The following is a 20,312-nucleotide window of genomic DNA, read 5'->3' as shown; positions in this document are numbered from 1 at the left end:
GTGTTGCTAACATAACATAGGGTTGACGATGCGTTTGTGTTGCTAACATAGGGTGGCAGCGATGCGTTATCAACTAACGCATCGTGGAACCCCTGCTTTAAACATTAACGCATCGCTGCTACCCTATGTTAGCAACATAACGTATTGTCAACCCTATGTTATGTTAACACATCGTCGGTGTTCGCTAACATGTCGCCGGTGACGAGATACCAAAGGGACAAAGTTGGAAACTTGAATTTGGAGGGACAAACTTGGAACCACATTCTATAAATGAGCTATTTTGAGAATTTTCCCTTATTATTGTTATATTTTTTTAACGAGTTTCTTGTGTTTTATGTCACCGCATTTCTCAAATTGGAGTGTTCATGTTGTCTTCACTCTAGCAGGCTGTATTGTCTTAATCGGATCTATGTTGGCTTTAGAGTTTTTCTTAGACGTTCATGCGGGAAATCATATCGTCGGCGGCCACTTAACAGTCACTGTACCACCATAAGAGCAGAACTCTATGGTTTAACACGTGGAGGGACGAAAGCTCGGGTGGACTCAAGATTCGAACTTGTTTTAATTCACCAAAAATGGCACAAGTAGATATCAAACTTGAGTATTCACAGGCAGACTGTATTGTCTTATGTTTTTAGTTTTTTAAGAAAAAGTATTTTGATCCCGTGTAAATAAAATTAAAATACAAAATGCACAAATAGTTGAAATAAAATTAATCTACAAAACGTATAAATAGTTGAAGTGATTAGTGTTACCTCATGATTTTAAAAATTGTAAAGTAATAATAATTACTCTAATTTAAAAAACTTGTTGAGTAATTATAACTAATACTAATAACTACGGTGTTAGAATAATTATATTTTATTTATTTGTACATGTTGTAAGTTAAGTGTACTATGGGTGGATTGATATTTATGAAGAATTATGAATATATAGCAACCAATGAGGTACTGTCCGTGTCAAAAGTAGATAGTCTTCAGAGATTTATTACGAGTGTATGAAAATTAATAGAAATTTGAATTGAATATCTATAAAACCAGCCAATCACAACACAATTTGATTGAATATCTATCAAATTTGAAGTCGAGGCCAACCCGCGGGGCGCCCCGGCCTTGGGGTAGCCTAACAATTGTTTGTATCTAACTCGTAACAAGTTGTTCATATAAGAAACAAAATTCAACATGTATTTTATTTGTGATGATTTTTTTTCTTTTCTATTGGAAAGTCATGAAAGGGTACTTTGATCAAGTTTCTTTTAAATATATAGTTATTTTGACATTTTTATAAACACGTGATTGGATGAAAGAGGGTCAAAGGGGTTACCCCAAAGAAAAGAAAACCTTTTTTTTAAAGCTTATATGATCAAATATTCAAATAATATTGGTTGAAATATTTCGTACTCAAATTTTTCTTAACTTGGGGCTAAAGTGTCATACCTAATTCGTTAAAAAAAATTGTATAAACGTCTATTTTCTAGGCTAAAATTTTCCACTTTTGTTATATAAGCACGCATATGACGTTTTTTTTACTGGGTTATACTTTTATATAATTATTTCAGCATTATTTATTTTAACTTAATATTCATATTTGAGGTCATATTTTTGAAATTGCAGCAAATTTGGTCACTTTGTTTTAATTGGTTCTTTAATTTATTAAAAAAATATTGGACTCGCATTATGTGTTCTATAAGCTAAAATGATGTTAGGATTAAAAAATATATATATATACAATGATCGGATAGGGAAATCAGGGGAAGGTTCATGTACATTATAATTTTAACATGAGAACGTAGGAAATAATATCAATTTATAAAAAAAATGAGAACTTAAGAAACAATATCAACTACAATATCAATCTACATAAATAATGATTTATAATAACAAAGAAAAGAACCTAAAAACTACAATAAAAAAATCAAAATCAAGAACAAAATAATAACAGCAAATACCAACAAATACTTATAACAGCAAAAGAAAACATCTAACAATAACAACAAAATATAAATCAACAAATACTTATAACGTCTTATAATCGAAAATTAGCAAATACGAACAAAAAATAACAACAAACACCTATAAAAATAAACCTAATAATAACAACAAATTATTTCTCACCGTTTTCATGTTAAGAGTAAATTGTATTTGATCCTGTTTCGGGAATATCATACACATAATATTAGTTTATGAAACATTGACTATTAGTTTATGTGTATATGATCTAAAATTCTAAGTATTGTTTATTCAAAAATAGCATGCTTAGTTGAATTGCATATCATGTTTAATTTTCTTGACTATAATATTATTTGAATTTTACAATGTTCACACTTCACAGTTTTGTGGCTAACCTTCTTTATATAAAAACAAATGAAAACTTATTATGTTTTATATAAAAATTATTATATATACTCGTTTTTTAAAGGTTTTATACTCGTTTCTAACGGGCTTATATATACTCGTTTTTTTTTTTTTTTTTTTACGACTTAACCACTGTTTTATGTGAAATATTGTCACCTGAAAGAAAAAAAAAGTTATATAGTAATTTTCTACAATCATTAATTGCTTTCATATTGGACCATTATCACAACATTATCGTGCCATGTCATTTAAATCAACTATGGCATCTATGACTATAACTTCATATAAAATGTCATAAAATAATTTACCATTTGTTGCACCTACTTCTGAAATTTTTCTTTTTACAAGACTTCTAAAAAAAATATTACCATGCTGAGCAAACTTGTTTGGAACACTTACACCATTTGTAGCTGTAATATCTTTATGAGTTTCCTTCTTTAACGATCAACCTTTTAACTTATTTGACCGAGAACGGGATGTTATACCACCTTTTGAAAATTATTGGGTTGTCACTTAAAAGTGGTCATAAATGGTTACTGAATCTTTTAAATGTTAAAAATAATTATGATGTTAGTTAAACCATTACATTTGTTGGTAAAAGTCCCTCCACTACGTCTACACGTGGTTTAAACCTAATAAAATGGGTTTGTCGTGTAATCATATATGTTTTTCTTCCATGAAAGATGAGTATAACTTAGCTTAAATTTTTGTACCCATCGTATCATTATTATTTAACTTCTCAATTACTTTTATACGTTAGATCATCCATGGGCTAAATGAAAATAAAATGATACGACTCAAGTGACAATGATTATCGTTAAAACACATTTTAATTATGTTTTGAATATTTGTAGGGTGTTACATACACAAACCTTCTTTCTAGCTATTAAACACATAACCATTATTCGGTCACCACCACTTATATGTGATGAGGATGAAGAGTAATTGTGTGACGTAAACGTAATGTTAGCATTAGATTTAGCAATACACTGTCAGGTAAGATGGCTAGATATAGAAGTTTAGAGACTTCAAAAGGAGTCAATGATTTTAGTTCATCATACATACTAAGTTACTAACACAAGGCAAAGCAGTCACTTGTGTTGAAAAACGTACATGTTTCATTTATCGCATACTCGCATGTAGTAAAATGGAGTCGAACTAGACGTGACAACTTTAGCCATTGATGAATCAAACTCGAGAGGCTAAACCGCAAGCTCATCAAAGGCGCATTAAGATGCCCTAAAGAATCAGGCTAGCCTTATCGAACGAATGAATAAACAAGCACCATATGTCAATTTGGAAAACTGACGGGTCACTAGCCCACTCGATCATTTTATTCCCATGTATGGAAATCGTTGGGTGCTAGGCTGACACGTCCCCAAAGGAAAGCTCGTACATTGGTCCGGCCCATCAGTCCCGACCCAGAGACCACCATCAAAAGAAAACCCACCATATGTGAGAAAACCTTATAACCAAACATGTAACCAGGCCCCGCTCCGAGAATGCGAAAAAAAATTTGGGCCAAAGGCGAAATTTTTTTTGGCCCTTTAATAAAATGAACATTTTTTTGGGGTTTAAACAATTTAATTTTAAATGGGCTTATTTTATTATGATTTGAGTTGTGTAAAAAAAAAATTGGTATGAAAATAAGCTGTAAAACATCTCACATAAGATTAGAGCCAACAACCTTTTGGTTATATTTCATACCCATTACCACTAGACCAAGCTACTGGTCTATGTAATTGTATTGAAACATTGAATATACATATATTTTTTCATAAAAGTAAATATAATTAAAAAAAATAAAAAAAATTGGGCCTAGCGAGGTGTCGGGCATGTGGCCGTCGACTATCCCGCCATACCCCATAGCCAGCTCTGCATGTAATCCCTATCATATGTAAGACTTGAACCAAATACCTCCCTCTTCTAAATGAATTCTTTAAACGCACCACCTCAACCACTTTACTTGAGTCGAAGATCATCGTCAAAAGAAAGAAGTTATAAATTATGAAAAACTTATATGGAGGTGTTTCTTGTCTCTCCTAAGGTACCCATATGTTTAACTTTAAATGGTTTTGAGACTTTATATAAGTTGTTTATATTGGGCTTTAAATTGTACAATTGTCTTTGGCTTTTTGTTTATAAGATATTATTCTTTTGTTGTTTTATATTACTTGAGAGATCAGATAAACAGCCAAAAACAATAAATAAATAATGGGAAAAATGTGTGAGGTTTAACCTTTTGCTTGATTGTCGGTGAACAACGTTGACGGTACGTTGTAAAGTCATCTGATTGGCCCAAGCTTCCTTCATTTCATATGCCAGCTTGCAAATTTTACTTCTACTTTTAGACATCTTTTTATTAATATCCAAATAGAAATAGGTTGCTAACCATATTGTAAAAAGTTGAAGCATGTCACTTACGTTTTATTATATTCATATTATAATACCAAGTTTGGTATAAAATAATGATATTTTAATTTTGTGAAAAAAAGTAGCAATAACCCTATTGACAAAAAAGTTTTTACACTAATACTATGGCAAACTTAAGACTTGTGCACGGCTTGGGCTAGAGCTAGTCTAAGAAAGATCACATATACTTCCATAAAAGTCAATAACCTTAATTTGACTTCTCTAATAAATTATATCCTTGATTATGTCTTAAGAATTGTGTGATTCTAACAAATCATGTATAAACCCCTCATCTCGTGTTATTAGGTATGTCTTATACTTTCGAAACAATTTATAATGTTGTTTAATTTTTTAAATCGGTCTGAACAATGAACCACTAAAATGATCAAAACTCTTGAAAATATGTATTTTTAATAAACAAGATAGAATCCCCCCACCATCCTCAGGCCCAACTTACACACCCACGTGCACAATTATAATAACTTTTTATATAAGTTACATAACAACTTGTACTTCTTCAAGCAGTCAACAAATCCTTTAAATAAGCTACTGATTAAATTCATTACATCGGATATACTCATCCGAAGACACGACAGCATGGTGAGATAAAACTCATTCAGTTCAAGGATACAACTAGTAAACGCCACAAATTCGTCTAGTGTCTCTTCGTCACTTGATCCCGCCGAACTAAACAATAAGGTCAGGATCCGAACTTGTGTCACATAAAACACCAAATCTCTTTCTTATCACTCCACCGCAATGCACCCAGCTCATTGAATATTGACTTGAATAAAAAATAAACTATTTCTACTTTAAACTTACACCAGCTTCCTTTTAATACAACCCGTCACCATATTTCTCCAGATACCACCGTCGTGTATAATCACCCTCTCAAGCCGCCGTCGCAACAGGTCAGTCAAATCTTTCAAATTCATCATTTTAATCTCATTCTTCATACATATTCAATCACCAATCACACTTTAATCTGATCAATTATAAAAACCCACATTGCAATTTTACTAATTCTTGTATCCTGCAAATTAGGGTTTATCAGATCCGACAAAAAAATGAAAGCTTTTGAAAAATTGAAGATCTGGGTTTTGTTCATCTGCTTATTATCTCATCTGGGTCATGGTTATTATCTCCCGGGTAGTTACCCACACAAATATATTGTAGGCGATACATTATCTGTAAAAGTCAACTCTTTGACTTCAATTGAAACCGAAATCCCTTATGGGTATTATAGTTTACCCTTCTGTAAACCCGAAGAGGGTGTTAAGGATAGCGCTGAGAATCTCGGTGAGCTTTTGATGGGAGATCGAATCGAAAACTCACCGTATAAGTTCAAGATGCACATGAATGAGACCGATGTGTTTCTTTGTCAAACGAAGCCGTTATCGGGTGATGAGTTTAAGCTTTTAACGACCCGGATCGATGAAATGTATCAAGTTAATGTGATTCTCGATAATTTGCCCGCGATCCGGTACACCAAGAAAGATGATTTTTTGGTGAGGTGGACTGGGTACCCGCTCGGTGTCAAGATTCAAGAAAGTTATTATGTGTTTAATCACTTGAAGTTTACGGTTTTGGTTCATAAGTATGAAGAAACGAATGTTGCTAGTGTTATGGGTGGAATGGATTCTACTGAAGTGATACCTGAGAAATCGGGATCTGATGTTCCCGGTTATATAGTTGTCGGTTTTGAAGTCACACCTTGTAGTTTCCAGCATAATCGCGAGTCATTAAAGAATTTGAAGATGTACGGGAAATACCCGTCTAAAGTTTCGTGTGAAACGAATACTGTAACAATGAGTATTAAAGAAAACGAGCCCGTTGCTTTCACGTATGAGGTTGAGTTTGTTGAGAGTGATATCAAATGGCCATCGAGATGGGATGCTTATTTGAAAATGGAAGGAGCTAAAGTACACTGGTTTTCGATCTTGAACTCGTTAATGGTTATCACGTTTTTGGCGGGAATCGTGCTGGTGATCTTTTTAAGAACCGTAAGGCGGGATTTGACGCATTATGAGGAGTTGGATAAAGAGGCGCAAGCTCAAATGAACGAGGAGTTATCAGGCTGGAAACTTGTTGTGAGTGATGTGTTTCGGGTTCCCGATTATCCTGCGCTTTTATGTGTTATGGTTGGTGATGGGGTGCAAATTCTTGGAATGGCGGTTGTTACAATATTATTTGCTGCGCTCGGGTTCATGTCTCCGGCTTCACGTGGGACCCTGTTAACGGGTATGTTGGTCTTTTACATGGTTCTTGGAATCTTGGCTGGTTATGTTGCGGTTCGCATGTGGAGGACGGTTTTTAGTGGCGATCATAAAGGTTGGGTGCCGGTTTGTTGGAAAGTTGCGTGCTTTTTCCCGGGTATCGTGTTCTTGATCCTTTTCGTGTTGAATTTCCTCTTGTGGGGATCACATAGCACCGGTGCAATCCCGTTTTCGTTGTTTGTTATCTTGATTTTGCTTTGGTTTTGTGTTTCGGTCCCGTTAACGCTCGTTGGAGGGTATTTTGGCGCAAAGGCCCCGCATATTGAGTACCCGGTTCGAACCAATCAAATCCCTCGTGAAATCCCGGCTCAAAAGTACCCGTCTTGGTTATTGGTTCTCGGTGCGGGTACACTTCCGTTCGGGACACTCTTTATCGAGCTTTTCTTTATAATGTCGAGCATATGGATGGGTCACGTTTACTATGTTTTCGGGTTTTTATTCATTGTGATGATCCTTCTGGTGGTGGTTTGCGCTGAGGTGTCACTAGTCTTGACCTACATGCATCTTTGTGTTGAGGATTATAAGTGGTGGTGGAAGTCGTTTTTCGCTTCGGGTTCGGTTGCGTTGTACATTTTCTTGTACTCGATTAACTACCTTGTTTTTGACCTCAAGAGCTTAAGTGGGCCCGTTTCGGCTACGCTTTATTTGGGTTACTCGTTGTTCATGGTTCTAGCCATTATGCTTGCGACTGGGACCGTTGGGTTCCTTTCGTCGTTCTGGTTCGTGCACTATTTGTTCTCTTCGGTGAAACTTGATTGAAGTTTTGAAGTGGAGGTTAGATGAATTTGGAGGGAAATTGGAATAAGTTGTTTTTGAGTTTGTTAAGGAGGTTGTAATCTTTATTTTCTTGTTAGTTTTGGTATGATGAATTCATGGACAAATTATATTTGATTGTTACATTGGATTTTGGTTCATATAAACTTTATTGATTTAGTTTTTATGAGTTATCCATAATGAGTGACAAATATTACAAATTAATAGTGACAATAGAGGTGTACCAAATACCCGGTTTAAACCGGACCTGACCCGGAACCAGTTTCTACCCGTACCTGACCTGCGGGTATGACCTGGTATTGAATCTCTCTAGACCTATACCTGGAACTAGAAACACGGACCCCCTGGAACCGGTTCCATCTTTACCCGGTCAAAACCCGACCCTACCCGAAAAAACCCGGAAACCCCGCCAAATAACTGACTATACCTGGAACCAGCTTTTACCAGACTTGATTTTGACTTTCGTTGACCGTACCCGGAATCGGTTCTGGTTTCTAAAAATACCCAGTTTGTGCTACTCTAGTAACAAAATATAGTTTGATATCTTTTAGTTTCTTTTTTTTAAACCAACAAAGCCAGCCACCTAAGTACATCCAATGACAAAAGGTCATTCATGTCATCAATTACAGACAACGCTGACGACTCGTCTCGCCACCAATTTCACAAGAAACTCACCACATAAAGATCGATATGGTAAAACATTTTGCTCACACATAAAATTTGATCACGAATGAGACTTAAACCGACGATATTCCCTGAAAAAAATTTACCAGAATACTAGAGCATTGCTCCTTTTCTTTAGATTATATTTTTTTAATTGTACTATATTGTTAAGCTTTTATCAATCAAGATGTTTTGGAGACAAAAAGGTGATTGGTTGAAAGACACTAAAAACAAACTAGATGTTATGTTTGTCTGAATGATATAAGCATATGTTTATAACTTAAAAAGGCAATAAATGGATATTATATCAATATTTGGTGTGAAACTGAAAACCATAAATAGAAAAGGCATCAAATCCGACCGTAAACCCAACCTCCATTTCTAACGACCTTCATGTACGTGACTATGTAACATACTAATAACTTTATTATTTTATTTTTTCTAAATAATATATTTATAAAAGTTTATGTTAATTATATTCTTTAACATAGATAAGAGGACCATAAAAAATTGGTCATCTATGGGTAAAGAAAGGGCCATTTTCGAGAATACAACCAAAAAAAAAATGAAAACAATTAAAGTTTGGGAGATGTAAAAAAAACCAGAAAAAAGGATTTTAGCAAAATGATCTAATTAAATTAATTAAACGAAACATGATGTTTTTCTAGCACTTTTGAAAGCAGATCCCTTGACGCTCTTTCTTAATTAATTCTTTTGTTAATTTTAATGGGTAATTAAGTATTGGACTTTTGGGTTTAAATCATTCAACGAAGCTTTATTTAATCAAACTCAATGTAGGGTTAACTTTATAAATAAGCCTAAAAAATTAAATATATAATAATAATTTTAAAAAACCTTGGGCCCTATGGAAGACCGGGCCTTCAGTGGTCGTCAGCCTCCCCATGGGCCGGCCCTGAGTAAAGAATTTACCAAATGATCACTGATAAAGTTTGCCATTTAGAGAAGACGTTATATCTGACTATATTCACTAGAATAGTTCAGATATTTGTTTAGCTTAGTTGTTTTATAAGTTCAACAAAATATGTGTGTAGATCTTGAGCATCTCATGATATGCGAGCATCATCTATTTCCCGCTCTTATCAAATAATATACGAGATTGGTACATTGAATATGCTTAATCGATTATCGATTCCTTATGAATACTGAGAACGAAATTTCTTGAAATATGATTATGTTTAGTTTGTATTTGTGGGTAAAAACATAGTAAGCAATGGTTACATAGTTCATTTTTCATATATGACTAAACTATAAATCATCAATCATTGCTTTGTTTATGACCGTTACCTTTGGATATCCCAGCTTTATAGTAACCAAGTTTTAAAATAAGTGCAAGACATTAAAAGTAATTTATGTGATTATACCGGTTTTAAGAAAAGAACATAAATCGTTGATGAGTCATTTACGAACATACTGCTGATAATAGAAAATATTACAATATATCCTTTTCTGGGAACAATGTGATCTACTTGTCATAATAACCTAAAGGTTGTCGACAAAGATTTATAATACACACATATTGGGATTTGAAATACGGTTGACAATCAAACTCGAGCCTTATAAACAAAGTTTATCCAATAATTACCGAACACAATGTTACTCTTTTCTCGTTGTTACCAATGAGGCAATGAATAAACAACTCAGACCAAATGTATAATTTTTAAAAAGTTTGGACGATATATGAATCATAAACCTGAATTGTACCGACCATTTGTACTGTAATTTAGTCTATCATAAATATTCCGTTGCATATGCGGACACATTAGCAATGAGTCTTAATCAAGTGCTACGAATTAGGTTTGCTTAGATACTAGTTGGGCAAACAGAATGATTTATTTCTGACTTTCTTCATGTAGTTTGTAGGCATTATATATATAGAAACTATTGACAACGGAATAAGATAATGAACAATGTACCATATATAAGTGCATAGTTGATATATCTGAAAAAAATCCTTATGGATTCATCAAAAGGTGTCAAACAAATTAAAACCAAGGCCAAAGATGGTCGGGAAGAAGACCACGAACCGTTGAGCCCTATGGCTCGGTTGTTCCATGAACCTGGTTCCAATGTCTATATCATTACCATGATGGGGGCCAAAACCAAGATAAACCCTGATGTCGTCAAACAAAATATGATCCATTCTGTCCTCTGGCATCCTCGACTCTCGAGCTTGCAGGTAATTTTTTTTAATGGAAAATTAACACATTATTTTTGTTCACAATGAGACGTGAACTCTTACCATTTGGGAGTGATTCCACCTTTACAAATGTCTTGATACCATTACGGGAAAAAAAATTAAACAAGTTTATTGTCCATAAAGAAACTACACTTATGACTTACGTTTATAACTCACTCATTGTGACACATAGTGATAGTTAATAATATTAGAAGTGATATAAAACTGAATATCTAAACTAATATAAAAGCATCAGCAACACTAGAACTTCACAAACTGCCACATCGGGCCACATAATAAAGTTAAGATTACAATAAAATGGATAATCATAAAGTTTAATATTATCAAGATTCAAAATAAATACATAATAAAATGTTTGTTATAGGTTTTGGACAAAGAAACTGGGAGCATCAAATGGGTTCCCACAAACGTTAACATCGACGACCATGTTATAGTCCCAGACATAGATCCAAACATCACATGTCCCGACAAGTTTGTCGATGACTACATTTCAAAACTTAGTTCATCTCACATTGAGAACTCAAAACCTTTATGGGATCTCCATCTTCTAGACATCAAGACATCTAATGATGAAGGGACAGGAGTTTTTCGTTTTCACCATTCTTTGGGGGATGGTTTGTCATTAATGACACTTTTGCTCGCAACTACGCGCCAATCATCCGATACAAATGCCTTGCCGACTCTTCCTAAGAGCAAAAACTCCGGTTACATCAAGTTTAGTAGCGCCTGGTCGCTCGTACAAATGCTTTGGAACTCCATTGTTGCTGTTGTCATGTTTATATTCACTTTGTTGTTTCATAAAGACACTGATACTCCGTTGAAAGCCGGCGTGGGCGTTGAGAATAGACCTCGGCGTTTTGTTCGTAAGACTGTTAGCTTAGCTGACGTTAAAGCTGTGAAGGATGCCATGAATGTGGTAAGTTAATATAAGGGGACGACTATACATACACCGTTTGACATCTAATCCCACATTGTTTTAAACAACTGTCTGGATAGAGGTCGGACGGCCGTTTTGATAAAAAAAAACTTTCAAAGTTTAACGGTCTAAAGACAGAATGGCCGTCTAGGTATTGGCCAAATGGTCGTTCTAACCAATTATTTTCAAAGTTTGTCTCCTATGGTTAGAACAGCAGTCCATAAATTATTCAAAAAGTCAATCTGACCATTAATGTTCAAAGTTTGACTTCTTTTTTTTTTTAATCAAAACAGACATTTGTGTTTTCTGGATGGCTGTTTTATGATGTCAAAGCATATTGGGTGATGTAGCTATAACATGACCCGTTACTATATTATTATATAATGATAGTTTAAAGGGAACATAATCATCGACGATATTAATAATGTTTCAGACGTTGAACGATGTTGCACTAGGAGTCACTCAAGCAGGGTTATCATCCTACTTGAATCGCAGATATAGTGAGTTTTGTATCTCATTGATCACCTTCAAATTTCCGATAGATTAATATTAATCAAGTACGGTTAATCAGTCTTAATTGGTTATTTCAGTAATGTTAATCGGTTCAATTTCAGGTGAAATCAGGGATGTCGATAGGACAAATGTTCATGATAAAAACGACTTCATTCCCAAAAACATTCGCCTTCGCGCAACATTCTTTTTCAACCTAAGAGCAACCACGAGGATTGATGTTAGTTCATTTTCTTCAAGTTTAGGTGGTCTAGGAGAAATATAATTGAGGTGGTCACTCAAATATTAAGAGAATATAGGTAGCACTTTAATGGGTTATTTAAATCTTTAAAAAAAATCTATATACATATTCTTGTTTAATTCATTTTTGTCGATATTCCGATATAAAGTTAATTAAAATTCGATTCTTCAAAATAGTGTATTTTTACGTCACAAAAAGTACATTATTTTGAAAGAATTGAAGTTTTTTAAAATTTATATTGGAGTGTCAAAAAAATAAAAAATAAATAAAAACAATTTCTTCTTATATTTTTGAAAACGTTATTTTAAGCTATCTTTAATTTATTTATTTATTTTTGAATAACTGCTTCATTTTAAAGATGGTGGTCTTGGGTTCAAATTTTACATGCCACAAAAAAACAGGGTTCCAGGTAGGACCAAAGAGTGATCTCATATATGGCGAGTTTCCTCTTGAGGCGCCGATCAATAATCCAAACTATTGAATTATGAAAGATTGCTCACTATTTAGATTTACTTAAGATTTAGCTGACTACCTAAAAATAGTAAACAGACAAAATTCATTACCAATTATTGGCTATTATTATTTTTTTGTTTTAAATGTGTTGCATGGGGTAGACTCTGGCTGAAACAATGAAGACCGGAAAGGTGGGTCGTCAATGGGGCAACCGGATAGGCTACGTGCTACTTCCCTTTGCGATCGGAGTTAAAAGAAACCCATTAGACTATGTGAAAGAAGCCAAGGCGGTTATTGATAGGAAAAAATTCTCATTGGAACCTTTGTTCACGCATTATGTCGTTTACTTGATCCTCAAGTTGTTCGGGATTAAAGTAAGTTAAATCACAGTGTCCCTGACAAATGACTAATCGATCTTATTCGTGTTAATTAATGTGGGGTTTGTGCAGGCTGTAGGAAAACTAAACCATAAGTTGTTCTTTAATACAACTTTGTGGTTCACCAGTCTGCCTGGGCCAGAACAAGAAGTCACATTTTATGGTCATGATCTCACTTACATTGCTCCTAGTTGCTATGGACAACCAAATGTAAGTATACATATAATTATATAAGTACCACCTACTATATTCACATTAATTTATTTATTTATGTATGTGTATATATATAAATGCATGCATGCCTAAAGATGTAAAATCAATCATTATGTGACATTACAACTTTCTTCTAACTAGTTATTATAAAGGTATATTGGTTTTTATCAATTCTAACTATTGTTTTTTGGTCACTGCCTGTCCTAACTAAAAATTGGCGGCAGACGGTTTCAACTTTTAACATATTTGTTCCTAACGGTCCGCGACTGACAAAATCCTAACGCCGTTAGTTATAGGTCGTCGGAAAAACGTTTTTGACTTGAAAAGTCACATTTTTTGCTGGAAAACACCACCTGAAAACCGCCACCACCACCACCAATTGACTCACCACTACTTGAGCACCATCAACCGATTCCGACAATGGTATAGGGTTCCGACGACCTCAGTAATTAGGGCTTTGCTAGAAAAAGTTTCTAAATGTCTGATACAAAGTTACCAAGATGTTTCGGACGAAAATGTTGAGTTTTCCAGCCAAAAACGTTTTTCTGGTGACCTGCAACTAACGGTGTTAGTATTCTGTTAGTTGCGGACCGTAAGAAACAAATACGTTAAAAGTCGGGGCTGTCAATAATCAATTCGTTAGTTGGGATCGGCAGTGACCAAAAGACGATAGTTAAAAATAATAAAAACCAATATTCCTATTATAAATAACTAACAATGTAGACTTAAATCTCTTTTTAAGATTTCAAGTTGTATCAAATAATATTGTTCGTTTTGTCCTTAATGAACTCATGACTTTGTTTTTGTTATCCTGGTGAAAACTCCTTAGGAGATCGTTTAAAATTTTTTAGCCACCGTGCTCAAAACACATTGTATGAGGCATGACATTTCTTATAACTAGTATCTCTGTTACTAGTATTAGATAGTATTATACGGTTTTTACACTCTTAAAAAGAAAAAAAAACTATATATCGTATAATATTTAAGACAGCTAACTAATGGTCCAAAGTTATCTTATGCTACAATTAATTATGTAAGATAGTAAAATTTTGTATATATCATCTTTGATTTAAATAGTATTTATTTTCATTATTAAGATAACTAACAAAAGTTTTGTTGCAGTCATTGATGATTCATGTCGTAAGTTATATGAACAAATTGACGTTTGTGATATCAGCGGATGAAGAAACCATACCTGACCCCCAAAGGTCGGGTGACGATCTTGAGGAAGCTCTTCACGTAATCAAGGCATCTGCTTTACTAAGAGAGAGTGTTAAAAACAAGTAGTTGCAGTCTTGTACTACACGTTACAATGTTACATGTCATGTGTTGATCTATAATAAAACATATTATAATACTATGTTTTTTTATAACTTAATAGTAATGTGTTTGCATTAGTAATTTCCATAGAACAATTTAATCTCATTTATAGTAGGCGTATTGGTTTTTATAAATTCCAAATTCCAACTATTATTTTTGTCGGTTCCAACTAACGAATTAGCTAATAGCGATCTCATCTTTTATCATATTTGCTTACAACGGTCTGCGACTAACAAAACGCTAAGCAAGTCGCCAGAAAAACACTTTTGACCAAAAAAAGTCACATTTTGTCCGGAAAACTAATACCGATCTAATGAAAAAACAGTTAGAATAAGTGATTTTACCTTCATATCTTGTTATGTGAAATTCACATAAATAAGAAATAGACATTCTCTTTAAAAAAATAAACTAAATAAATATTCATCTAACGATTTAGCTCAGTTGGTTATACAATGAAGAATAGACCTAGACTTCTTTTGGGAGGTCTCCCGTTCGAATACGAGTCTGCATGCGTAAGGTCAGAAGGTTTCGACTCTTGTGACAACGCAACTAGTGTCAAGTTACATAAGTGGAGAAGGTTCATCCAAGAACACATGGAGGACCCGCGAATCAGAGGTTATGCCCTTCGAAAAAAAACTTGAGGATTCCAAACTAAGGTCCATCACTGACCTGCGAGTTACGACGTGCGACCGCCTAGTCATAAAGTAGACTGCCGCCGATTCATATGAGATATAATAATAATAATAATAATAATAATAACTAAGTGGCCAAAAACACTTCATAAACATATTCAAGAATCTGTGGTGACAGTTTACTTCCTCAAGCAAATAGCTGCATCCATTGATCATCATCATCAATTCATCATCATGTTGAATTATGCTGCAACTTCTTCATTCAATTACCAAAACATTCGATTCACACCACCTCATCTCTCATCCACTTACACTCTCCACCCTTCATCTCTCTCAATACCATCATCATCATCATCATCATCAGCTCAATTTCATCATAATTCCACTTCAATTAATGTTTATAAGCATACCCATTTCAGTATATCCCCAAGAACCAAGGTTTGTGTTATAAAGATTGTTACTTTTTGCTGTTTGTACCTTGTAGGAGGTTAATTTGATCAATTTATCTGTTTGTTATTGTCTTGGTTTCTTATTGTTTGTGAATTGGTGGAATTGTGGTGATTTTGAATGTGCATACCAAGTGTTTGTGAAAATGCTTGAATGACTGAAAATGTAGTGAATATTAAGGCTGGCAATTTTGACACCGACGCGTTAACACGAGGAGTTAAAGTTAAAGAAGTTTGGGTTTAAGCTTAACAGGTTTCGTGTCTTAAGCAGGTCGACGCGTTTAAAACACGATAAAATTGTGTCCAAACAGGTTAAACACGTGTTTAAACCTGTTTATATGCTTAATTTAATGCACAAACACATACACTACATATGCCTTATTTCTTAATAAAATATATGTATTAATTAAGAATTTTATAAAAGTTTGGCAACTTTTGTCTCACTACATATATGATATATATCATGTCGTGTAGCCTGTTTATAAACAGGTTCGTGTTCATGTTTGAAAAAATGACACGACTAGTTATCGTGCCGTGTTCATGTCTAGTACCACAGGTAATCGTGTCTTATCGTGTGACCTGTTAGTCAGGTCTAGTAAATATATCATAGCATCTTACCATAATAAATCTTACAACATGCACCTCTGAACAGCATATGCTAATGATGTTAAATGTAATTGCTGACATTAGGGACTGAAGGTAAGGTGCTCTCAAAATGAGCCCTTAAAAGTTATGATATCAGGTGCACCTGCATCAGGCAAAGGGACACAGTGTGAGATGATTGTTCAAAAGGTTAGTTAAAATGTTTTTATTTTAGGTTTTTAATTTCTATTTTGTTGGTTAATATCTCAAATGATCATATTATTGGATAATTAGTTTGGATTGGTGCACATATCAATTGGAGATCTACTTAGAAGTGAAGTAGCAGCCGGTTCGGAAATTGGAAACCAAGCAAAAGAATACATGAATTCGGGACGCCTTGTTCCCGATGAAGTTGTCACAAATGTATGATATAATATAAGTTTAGTTACTTTTTTTTTCTAAGTTCTAACTAAAAGACTATAAAAATGAATATTTTTAAAACTTACAGATGGTAATAGGACGACTGTCACGAGAAGATGCAAAAGAAAAAGGATGGCTTTTAGACGGGTTTCCACGCAGTTTTGCACAAGCGCAGTCGCTGGAGAAAATGAAGATAAGACCGGATGTATTCATAGCTTTAGATGTATGTATCTGTAGTTTTAATAAGATGGTCATTAAAGATATAAAGTTTCAGATTTAATGTTAACATGCAGTTTATACACAGGTTCCTGATGAAATATTAATAGACAGATGTGTTGGTAGAAGACTGGACCCTGAAACCGGGAAGATTTACCATATAAAAAACTTCCCTCCGGAAACCGAAGAAGTCAAAGCAAGACTAATAACACGACCCGATGACACAGAAGAAAAGGTACGGTTCAAAGCGGGTTCAGGTTGAAACGGGTCATATCTTGTATGGGTTGAGTTGACCTGCATACATTTTGTGTTTGTTTTTGAAAAAAAGTTACTGTTACAAAGAAAATCTAAATTTTTGAATCAGTTTGCTGTTTTGAGATGAAACACAACCCGTTCATATGCAAACGGGTTGAAATTGTCGTTTCTTTTATTTACAGTTGAATTAAATGATATTGTTTCTGTTTTCTTTTAGGTTAAATCGCGTCTACAAATTTATAAGCAGAATGTGGAAGCAATATTATCCACATATTCGGACCTTTTGAAGAAGGTTTTTACCATCTATATATTTTGCTCACACCAATTTGTAAATTTAAAATTTACAAGTGAATTGTTATAATTTACAGATCGATGGTAACCGTTCTAAAGATGTAATTTTTGGTGAAATAAATTCTTTGCTATCGGAAATCAAGAAAGAAAAGGAGACAAAAAAAGCAGGCAAGTTTACAATGATTTTGAAATAACTATATTTTAGTTTATAATAATACATCACTTAAAATATCATGTGTTTTTATAACCAGAAAATGCTAGTAAATTTGCCAGCCAGTTCAACAAGTCACCTGCAACCAAGGTATGTGTTTATGCAATCGTGTCCTTTTATGTCTATTAATTGTATTTATCTTTATTATTAGTTTTAACTTTTTACAGGAAAACTGGAGAGGGATTCCAACCAACTTAAATAATATTCCTCATTCTAGAGAAATTAGGGAATATTTTTATGATGACGTGCTTCAAGCAACCCAAAGAGCTGTCAATGATGGAAAAACTCGAGTAAAAGTGGAGATTAATATTCCCGAGCTGAACCCCGAGCAGGTGAAAAATGCTTATCATTTTATAATTGCTGATTTTCTTATGACTAAATAATTACACACTTAACTATTTATAAACAGGATGTATATCGAATAGGCACGTTAATGGAACTTGTTCGAGTTCTTGCTCTTTCATTTGCTGATGATGGAAAGCGTGTCAAGGTATGCATATTCTGCCACTTTTAGTTACTAAATTTTAGATATTAGATATATGTTAATTATAATAATAATAATAATGTAGGTTTCTGTTCAAGGATCAATGGGAGAAGGAGCACTAGCAGGAATGCCATTGCAGCTTGCAGGGACCCGCAAGATTCTAGAATTTATGGATTGGGGTAATGATGGTGCAATGGGGAACTTTATAAACATCGGCTCTATAGGTACTAGTTTTGTAAAATTGGTTAAATGTGGATTTAAAATAGTAAAATGTTAATGTGAATTTATATTTTTTCGGTGTCATTTAGGTGGCAAAGAGGTTGATGAAGTAGATGATGTTTTCATTTTAGTGGCTCCTCAAAATGCTATGGGAAATTGCATCATTGATGTAAATATTTAACGTGTCAAATATGATTACGATAGTTATATCTTTTTTTATTTATTTAAATGTTTGAATAAAATGATTCAGGATCTAAGAGCGATGACTGATGCTGCTGGCAGTCGACCGGTCATTCTTATAAATCCGAGGCTCAAGGTTGGTTCAAAATTTCAATTACTATTTCTTGTATTTGAAAAAGGTACTAACTTTTTTCTTGAACTTATATGATTAGGACTTGCCGGCTTCAAGTGGTATTATGCAAGTAAGTTTTATAAACTTTTGTGGAACATTAATATTTAGTAAAGTAATTATGGGAAATTTATAGTTGACTTTCATTGGCAGACAATGGGTCGAGAAAAACGACTAGAGTATGCTGCATCGTTTGAAATGTGCTATCAGTTTCGGCTTCTTTATTATGCAGGAACACAATATCCAATTATGGGTGCTTTAAGGTGAAGTTTGTGTGAATCTGTATTTTCAAGATGAAAAATGGCTAAACTGACCTTAATCGTGTATCATGTATATAGGATGGCTTATCCTTATAGGTATGAGCTGTTCAAAAGGGTAAATGATTCAACTGGGAAGGAGAAATACGTCATTTTGTCAACGTTTCCTACTAGGCCGACCGGTGATGAAATTAATGATGCATTTGAAGGAAGAACAAGGTACAATTTAGATTCAAAATTTCAAATAAACAGAACTTTAGAACCCTTTATTGTATTCAATATTCATCATATTTTATCATATTATTGCAGAGAGAAAGTTAAAAAGTCATCAGGATTCTGGTAAGAATATTTACTTTTTCAAAAAGTCAAAACTTATTTAAAGTTTTAAAGCTAATTTTGATTGATTAATGTTGATGTGTTTATCAGGGGTTTCTTGAGTGGCATACTTTCAGCATAGAAGAAAAAAAAATGTGCACTCACTATCAAGAACAAAACTATTGAATATGGAGTTGAGTATTATGCATATCCTGTAAGATATCCAAATGTATATTTTTATTAGATTTTGATGCTTTTTGTACATTTTTATGAGATTTTTTTGTATGTTTCACTATGATCTCTCATATAAGTATCTTCTTGTGTTTGGTAGAAGACAAGAAGATCACGTCCGACAAGTTTGATTGGTAAGACTATCTTCATCTTCCAGAATGCCAAATCTGCTTAGTTTAAGACTGAGCTTAGACGCTAATACCTAACACCTATATGATAACACTAGACGAGTGCCCGCGCGATGCAGCGGGAAACACATGCATTTGTAATCATGTAACAAGTTCATGGATGTTCGTTGTTCGATTTGAAACCGCAAAACATTCAAACCGGTCATTGGTTTGATTTCACCGTTGATTTTTTCATTAACTTTTGGCCAGTCGTTTTCAATTTTCAAAGGTTCATTTCGGTTTTCGACGAAAAGACCGGTTACTAACGGTTTGACACACGGTTTAATTTAAAATCCATTAAAACCAGACATCAAACGCCCCTACGTAAAATGTTATTTTTTAAATGAGAAAACTATAACAATATGATACTCAAAATAAAGATAAAAACATGCTCGTTTTTATGGTATAATTTTCTTAAAAAATATTAGTACATGAAAAATTATTAATATTTAAAAATAATGAGGGGAGTTCAGTTAAAAATGAAAATAAAAATCATATAAGAGTGAAAGA

The 20,312-nt window shown here is 33.8% G+C and overlaps 2 protein-coding genes and 1 pseudogene across 4 annotated transcripts; all 3 read left to right on the top strand.

Moving 5' to 3' along the window:
• Window positions 1-5,609: 5,609 nt before the first annotated feature.
• Window positions 5,610-8,004, top strand: LOC143568736 (transmembrane 9 superfamily member 11 pseudogene; annotated as a pseudogene). Of its 2 annotated transcripts, none has more exons than XR_013141618.1 (2): window positions 5,610-5,677; window positions 5,811-8,004. The product of XR_013141618.1 is annotated as a transmembrane 9 superfamily member 11 pseudogene, transcript variant X1 (transcript). The 2 variants fall into 2 exon arrangements; XR_013141619.1 differs by having other exon boundaries at window positions 5,615-5,677; window positions 5,821-8,004.
• Window positions 8,005-10,130: 2,126 nt separating this feature from the next.
• Window positions 10,131-14,704, top strand: LOC143567373 (wax ester synthase/diacylglycerol acyltransferase 11-like). The gene is made up of 7 exons (XM_077053816.1): window positions 10,131-10,676; window positions 11,062-11,613; window positions 12,047-12,113; window positions 12,228-12,343; window positions 12,979-13,191; window positions 13,267-13,404; window positions 14,530-14,704. Exons 1-7 carry the CDS (start codon window positions 10,455-10,457, stop codon window positions 14,692-14,694), a joined length of 1,473 nt encoding a protein of 490 aa, XP_076909931.1. The 5' UTR covers window positions 10,131-10,454; the 3' UTR covers window positions 14,695-14,704.
• An 822-nt stretch (window positions 14,705-15,526) lies between these two features.
• On the top strand, window positions 15,527-19,728 carry LOC143568729 (adenylate kinase 5, chloroplastic-like). The gene is made up of 18 exons (XM_077054808.1): window positions 15,527-15,797; window positions 16,496-16,597; window positions 16,682-16,810; window positions 16,896-17,030; window positions 17,112-17,258; window positions 17,496-17,570; window positions 17,647-17,737; window positions 17,821-17,870; window positions 17,948-18,112; window positions 18,190-18,270; window positions 18,350-18,488; window positions 18,573-18,652; window positions 18,734-18,799; window positions 18,876-18,905; window positions 18,986-19,095; window positions 19,171-19,308; window positions 19,399-19,428; window positions 19,516-19,728. Exons 1-18 carry the CDS (start codon window positions 15,594-15,596, stop codon window positions 19,544-19,546), a joined length of 1,803 nt encoding a protein of 600 aa, XP_076910923.1. The 5' UTR covers window positions 15,527-15,593; the 3' UTR covers window positions 19,547-19,728.
• Window positions 19,729-20,312: the final 584 nt, after the last annotated feature.

The sequence above is a fragment of the Bidens hawaiensis genome, unplaced genomic scaffold (assembly GCF_021521415.1).
Source record: "Bidens hawaiensis isolate Kalapana, Puna unplaced genomic scaffold, B.hawaiensis_p1.1 tig00001236_1, whole genome shotgun sequence".
Taxonomy (NCBI): domain Eukaryota; kingdom Viridiplantae; phylum Streptophyta; class Magnoliopsida; order Asterales; family Asteraceae; genus Bidens; species Bidens hawaiensis.
The sequence above is the reverse complement of the archived record's forward strand: the minus strand, read 5'-3'. Positions and strand labels throughout refer to the sequence as shown.